Source organism: Mya arenaria, chromosome 1, assembly GCF_026914265.1.
Source record: "Mya arenaria isolate MELC-2E11 chromosome 1, ASM2691426v1".
Taxonomy (NCBI): Eukaryota; Metazoa; Mollusca; class Bivalvia; order Myida; family Myidae; genus Mya; species Mya arenaria.
In genome coordinates, this window is record NC_069122.1 from 29937601 (window position 1) to 29945472 (window position 7872).

The 7872-nt window shown below is 35.5% G+C and overlaps 1 protein-coding gene across 1 annotated transcript in view; it reads left to right on the top strand.

The window, feature by feature from the left end:
* The first annotated feature begins 3809 nt into the window (after positions 1-3809).
* LOC128228724 (lectin BRA-3-like) overlaps positions 3810-7872 on the top strand; it is a 5737-nt gene continuing 1674 nt past the window's right edge. The window contains exons 1-4 of the mRNA XM_052940236.1: positions 3810-3887; positions 4523-4629; positions 6834-6933; positions 7517-7621. Of these exons, the coding sequence (XP_052796196.1) occupies positions 3839-3887; positions 4523-4629; positions 6834-6933; positions 7517-7621 (361 nt within the window). The 5' untranslated portion in view covers positions 3810-3838. The remainder of the gene's footprint in view (positions 3888-4522; positions 4630-6833; positions 6934-7516; positions 7622-7872) is intronic.

A 7872-nucleotide genomic window follows, 5' to 3' on the forward strand; every position in this document is an offset into this window, starting at 1 on the left:
GTTTAAACTTGTTTTCAAGTGGTTGATCTTTCCCCGCGTTATCGTGACGTCATTTGATAAAACGTTTCCGGTTACAGTTGGGTCGTTATATTTACAGAATGGAAAGGAAAAGGATTACTGAAAGGTTTTCTTAAATGAAATAAAGTATTTTTTTTAACAATTCTTGAATGAAATAATTCACAATTGGTGTAAATAAAAGTAATGATTTGTGGGATTGACGTCATCATCAGGGATATTAACGTTATTTGGCAGGTCAAAGTACGCTCGGACTCCACACACTTTGACAAGCCCAACTGCGTTTATACCCCGATAATGACATCAATCCCGCAATTCATTCCTTAAATGAATAGCATTACACACGTCTCTTTCATTATATCAATAATCAATAGTCAATAGTCAAGAGTTTATTTTGTAAATAAAGGCTCCGTCCCAAAATACATTTCAAAAAAGTAAACATCATACGTAATGCTTAAAGTTGTGTTATAGTACATTTATACATGAAAAAGTGTACATAAAGTATAATTATTCTCATTCCTTGATACAATTCATAAGATGACATATGTACACTGCTATTTTTCATACTGTGTTAAAGTCATTTGTAGGTAGTAGGGCATAACAACTTTTCAGATCATCACCAGATTCATACCAATTTAACAAATGTTGGCCCGATTGTTCATATATGTACCGTATGATTCCTTATATGTGTATATTTTTTGCAACGAAAAAAGGCATGATATTCACAATCAATTTCAGATATATTATAGTTCAGAAGACAGAAATTGCATAATCGATCATGCAAAGCAATACTTAATTGCCTTCCAAGTTCAATATGCAAATCATGATTAGAACATCTAAATTTAGCATATGCAATTTTATGTTTTAGTGGCATCTCTATCAACAAATATCGTTCGATGTTAAGTAAACTCTAAAAGTGGATGTAGTGGTAACATCGGCTGCCATTACTCACATTATCATGCCATGTTTGGAGTAAAACAGTCAATTATCCTGTCTCTAAACACATTAAATTAACAAATAAATTACAATGACCAATAATTAATGATTATTGTGGTTGGTCAGTTTAGGGTTCAGATATAGGGGAACCTAACCAGATAATAAATCACACCTGCCACTGATGGAAAGCCCAGTGGTGTAAACACGATGGTATGAGACCGAAGTAATTTTTTAGAAAAAATGCAACATTGTTTTGGCATTATCATACAAAAGCAATGTCCGATATGATATGTCTCGAAATAGTCTGGACAGCGTTTTACGCTTCGAGTCGGAAATTGTGTGGAAAGGGATCGTTGAGATGATAAATTGTTTTGTTCATTGGAATTCTTACAGGGGAACAATTCTAAAGACATACATATGTCTGACCTACTAGAGAAATCTCATACATGACATTAGTATTGGCCTATCAGACAGTGAACACATTATTATGTAAGCGACTGAAACACCCTATTTCATTATGTATAGAAGCACGTATTAGTAAGCGATTATGTTTGGACTTTGAATAATTTAATCATGAGGCGAGGTGCAGACCAGCGACGCATCATTTGTTCAGAAGACAAAAAGCACAATATCCTCAATATTTTTGTGTGTGAAACATACCGATAATTCAAACGGCGGAGGCATAAGCCTGATCACTAAAAATGTTTTAAACAAAATCTTCGAAATCCATGTTTTAAACAGTTTAATGATATCAAATTATTTGCGTTCTTCCATCATATTTTGGTGGTTTGGACCAGGAATAACATAGCAATTATAGACGAAGGACGGTTATCCAAAACAATAGCGTAAAATGAAAACAGTGACATCAGTTGGAAATGAGAGTAAAAGTAAACGCCTATAAACAAGCAAATTGTTCAGTTAGCATCAAACGATGTTTCGTCAATAAACTGAGTGAAAAACGTAAAATAATATTGAACAAGAATAAGATCATAAAAGGTTAGTCTAAAACGTATTGCAGCTGCCACGTATTTATTTGATCATCGTGGAATACCCCCGATACTTAACAACATTATGCTTCGTTGTGTACCGTGGGCGATTTGGCTAGGAATATCTCCTTATCATGAATAAATAATGAGGCGGTTTCATTGGTTCCGCAAGGTAAAAAATGCGGCAACATGGACGTTTACTTATGTTTTTTTTTCCGAAAGGTAGTCTGGCAAAAGCGGGAATGAAACCCTGTTCACTACTATATCCACAATCTAGACCATTCGCCAATGAAGGCTACTGACAATATACGTTATTTGAAGAGTATTAAATTGTAACAAGCAAATTCACTAAAAGAAGAGTTGTCTCCCCTGCCTCATGCATATTCATTTTAACGAGATTTTGTCAGTCAATTGTCCAACGGTATTTATGAAGTTTAACAAAATAAAGTACCGTACTCCAGTTCTACTGTCCCTTTTGATTCGACATGCGAGCGTGACCCTTGGTGGGTCTTGAACCCATTACCTCTTGCGAGATGGGCAGAGAATAATATAAACAGACCAACGATTTCATTACAGAACTCTTTACACTAATAGAACGATATAAACCATGTGATTTGTTCAGACATAGCAACGCTTTTTCGTGCTTCAAAAACATAGGACGTCAAAAGACTCTAAGATTTTATTGAGATACAGTGTTAATTTGATGTAACATTGCGTGAGGAACTCACTGGCAATTGTCACACATTTATATACAAACCATTGGTTAAAACAGTTACCTTGGTTATAGAACACACAGTGTGAAGATAAGATACAATGTGTGGACTGCTATCGTATCAGCCTTTGAGGTAGGACAAGTGCATAAGCTACATCAATGTGTGTGTACCACGTGATCAATTACGTCATAAATGCTATGTCGTAGGACGCCATTTTGCTTCGAATAATGACGTAAAACAAAGAAAACTTTTCATTTTCTTCACCAATGTTAATGAAACAGAGGGCTGTCTATGTCGCTTAAAGAGCACCGCATTCGTTTTGTTACCGGCGTTTAATTAAGTGACACCTTTCCTAAAACAATAGACAAACCTGTTTCCAAAATAATGTTTTGACAGTGCTCCATCAGGCGGCGGTTTTGTGAAAGGTTTGTCGAAGTATTTTAAGAAACTAAACTCTCAATAAAACTCCAGTAAACGACCGAATGCAGGGTACCGTGTTAGTATCATAATGGTGAATAAATAGTAAAGTTATCTTTGTTAAAATACTTCTTTTGAAGCAACAAATTGCCTTCCGACATAGCATTTATGACGTTATTTATCATGTGGTATTAACACACTCTATATCTTGATGCGATATCAAGCATAGTTAGTATTACCAACTGCTTTCTCATCGCCGCAAACCGGGTATTTGAAATACATTTTTTCGCTCGCTCGTTAATGTTTAAATGTATAAATTATATGAATATTATCTAAAGTGAAATGTTTTGCTTATCTTGCGAAGGATAAAAGTTCACCGTACTCATCTGAGACCACGAAAGATTATGCCGGACAATATTTCCTCAGCTAATCCTGTGATTAGATAAATCCTGGACCCCTACCATGCTAGTCATTCACGTTTATTTTCGCCACATTATGTAACTGTTATAGCTGATTAATGTAAGAAATGATAAAAAAAATCAAGAAAAAAAAATACATATATATTTTCGGAATATTGAGACGTCCACCCAATTTATTTTTCCCGTTTTAATTGTAAATGATTTTTACGACGAGAAAATCATAGTAGTCATTTGCAGGTGCAAATTTGTACATGATTGTTTTCTTTCTATCCTTATTTTGAGTGTGTGCTGCTTATCTCTATACTATAAATATGTAGTGCAGTAGACGACTATTTAGACGTCTTATCGTGAAATGATGACCCGTGTTTCATTAACAATGTTACAGCTTTTATTTGCAACAGGTAAAGTTTTAACATTTATAAATTCAATTTAAATACTTCTGCTCCGCTGTTTCTTTACTGCTGTTATATTTCTATCCGATGAAAATTATTAATTATTTTATTTGTTCGTTTGTTCTTTCGCTCGCTCTAGTGTATGTTCATTCGTTTATATATTCATCCATTCACTCACTAACTCACTAACTCGCTCACTCACGCACTCGCTCGCTCGCTCACTCACTGACTCACTGACTGACTGACTGACTGACTGACTGACTGACTGACTGACTGACTGACTGACTGACTGACTGACTCACTCACTCACTGACTCACTGACTGACTGACTGACTGACTGACTGACTCACTCACTCACTCACTCACTCACTCACTCACTCACTCACTCACTCACTCACTCACTCACGCACTCATAATTTATGACATCAAAACATTTCTCACCTACCTACGAATGAATAATAACAATTCCATTATCGATTTATGCTTTGTTTTATTCTAATTTTTTTATTGTCTTTGTTTTCCGTGTTCGTTAAAATATTATTGTGATGCATCGAATTTCACTCTGTGGTAAGTTCCAATTTGGGTCCGAGGTTAAATCCGTTTTAATAGTGTATTGCAATTGTTGTATTTTCTTTATACCAAAGCGCTATTTACCGTTGCTGTTGGCCAGTGTCCAAGCGGCTGGGACCATCACGATGAGAGCTGTTACTTTCTTCACTGGCATGACAAATATGACTGGATAGAATCAACGGTAAGGTTATTTCATCACAGGCATGACAAATATGACTGGGTAGAATCAACGGTAAGGTTATTTCATCACAGGCATGGTAGATATGACTTGATAGAATAAACGGTAAGATTATTTTATCACTGGCATGGTAGATATGACTGGATAGAATAAACGGTAAGATTATTTCATCACAGGCATGGTAGATATGACTGGATAGAATAAACGGTAAGGTTATTTCATCACAGGCATGACAAATATGACTGGATAGAATCAACGGTAAGGTTATTTCATCACTGGCATGGTAGATAAGACTGGATAGAATAAACGGTAAGAGTATTTCATCACTGGCATGACAAATATGACGGGATAGAATCAACGGTAAGGTTATTTCATCACTGGCATGGTAGATAAGACTGGATAGAATAAACAGTAAGAGTATTTCATCACTGGCATGACAAATATGACGGGATAGAATCAACGGTAAGGTTATTTTATCACTGGCATGGTAGATAAGACTGGATAGAATCAACGGTAAGGTTATTTCATGACTGGCATGGTAGATAAGACTGGATAGAATCAACGGTAAGGTTATTTCATCACTGGCATGGTAGATACGACTGGATAGAATCAACGGTAAGGTTATTTCTTCACTGGCATGGTAGATAAGACTGGAAAGTATCAACGGTAAGGTTATTTCATCACTGGCATGGTAGATAAGACTGGATAGATTCAACGATAAGGTTATTTCATCACTGCCATGGTATATTTGATTGGATAGATTCAACGATAAGGTTATTTCATGACTGGCATGGTAGATAAGACTGGATAGAATCAACGGTAAGGTTATTTCATGACTGGCATGGTAGATATGACTGGATAGAATCAACGGTAAGGTTATTTCATCACTGGCATGGTAGATAAGACTGGATAGAATCAACGGTAAGGTTATTTCATCACTGGCATGGTAGATAAGACTGGATAGAATCAACGGTAAGGTTATTTCATGACTGGCATGGTAGATAAGACTGGATGGAATCAACGGTAAGGTTATTTCATCACTGGCATGGTAGATATGACTGGATAGAATAAACGGTAAGGTTATTTCTTCACTGGCATGGTAGATAAGACTGGATAGAATCAACGGTAAGGTTATTTCTTCACTGGCATGGTAGATAAGACTGGAAAGTATCAACGGTAAGGTTATTTCATGACTGGCATGGTAGATAAGACTGGATAGATTCAACGATAAGGTTATTTCATCACTGCCATGGTATATTTGATTGGATAGAATCAACGGTAAGGTTATTTCATCACTGGCATGGTAGTTATGACTGGATAGAATCAACGGTAAGATTATTTCTTCACTGGTATGGTAAATATGACTGGATAGAATAAACGGTAAGGTTATTTCTTCACTGGCATGGTAGATAAGACTAGAAAGTATCAACGGTAAGGTTATTTCATCACTGGCATGGTAGATAAGACTGGATAGAATCAACGGTAAGGTTATTTCTTCACTGGCATGGTAGAGAAGACTGGAAATCGAGAAACATGATAAATTTGTCTGGATATAATGTAAGGTAACGTAATTTCTTCTATGGCATGGCAGATATGACTTGATAGAATCAACGGTAACTTCGTTGGTAGCGTTATCTCTTCAATGGCATGGTAGATATCACTGGATTGAATCATGGCAAATATGACTTGATAGAATCATGGCAAATATATGACTGAATAAAATCATGGCAAATATGACTGGAAAGAATCATGGCAAATATGACTGGATATAATAATGACAAATACGACTGGATAGTATCAACTATACTGGCATGGCAGATATGACTGGATAGAATCATGATACATATGACTGGATAAAGTTAACGGTTTTCACTGCCATCATATATACTTCTGGAAAGAATTTATAAAAGCATGCTGGGAAGTTATCAGCGTCTTATATATCCGTAATTTTCAACAAAAGTGCGCAATGTATCGAGGCAGGCAATGCAATTTTTGTCGTGTTTATTAAATGGGGAATGTATGGCCACACATCTTTATTTGAAACCCCATCCATAATGGCTAATATTTTTATCTGTACACAAACAATATGTTTTGTTTTGACCATTAAAACAAATGAGTTAAACAAATAGTACATTCAAATGTATAAGTTTCTTTTGTGCATCAATCATATGATTCGCCTTCAAAACAAACCTCTTTGTTATGTACAGGCGTTTTGTTCCACGCATCCACACGCTTACCTTGCTGATGTCACTGATAACTCAGAGAACGCGTTTATTAAGGGGCTCATTGTCAACAGGTTCGCCAATGGTATGTGCTGCTTACTTTAAACATTCATGAACCATATTTAGGCTACCGATCCTCCGGGCAAACCCTCAAAGCTGCTCATATATAACTTAAATAGTATTATGAAAAGAAAACAAGAAATAGAAATAAATATATGTTATTAGGCAATTCAGAATTACTCGTATATATTAGATATAATCATTGCGAATTATACATGCCTCATTCAACGTTATTTTTATAAATAATATTATATCTGGGAGTAAGATAGTTATAGGTCCCATATCATATTATCAATTTACAATTTCTAATGCTGCTATCCTTAATATTTAACATCAGAGTCCGCAATTTTATCTGGCATAATAACACAATTTTCATTTTCAGCCGGTGAAATTGCAGATTCGTAATCATTAAGTAGTAGGCTTAATCATTGCGTATTTCGACTATCGCTGGTGTTTAAAAGTCCGCCTTCTACCACCGTGAGAATATGCTTAAAAGTGTGTCTGCCAATAAGGTTCGATATAAGTTCGATATTCTTACTCCGCCCATTTTAAATCATTGAGATTTTATTTCATGTCATCTGATTATTACAAGTACAATTTTACCACAGAAAGAGATGCTCATGTTTGGCTTGGAGCTACAGATGAAATAACCGAAGGGGTGTTCGTCTGGAATGTCAATAATCAGAAGGTCAACTACACAGACTGGGGTCCTGGTAAGTCTACAATGTAACACTTATTTTATTTTCTCGACCACAAGGACAGATGAAACAAAATATGGATATTTTAACTTTTTTTCAAAGACACTGGTAACATCACGTGAATATATTCTCAATCAATCACAAAAAAAATGTTTTGGCAAATAGTGACGCTAATGCTGTTCAAAACTGTGGTTTTGTTGACAATATTTGAGCAAATATTATCTTTGATTGAAAAGTTGTAAGTATCTCTTAGCACTGCTAATGGT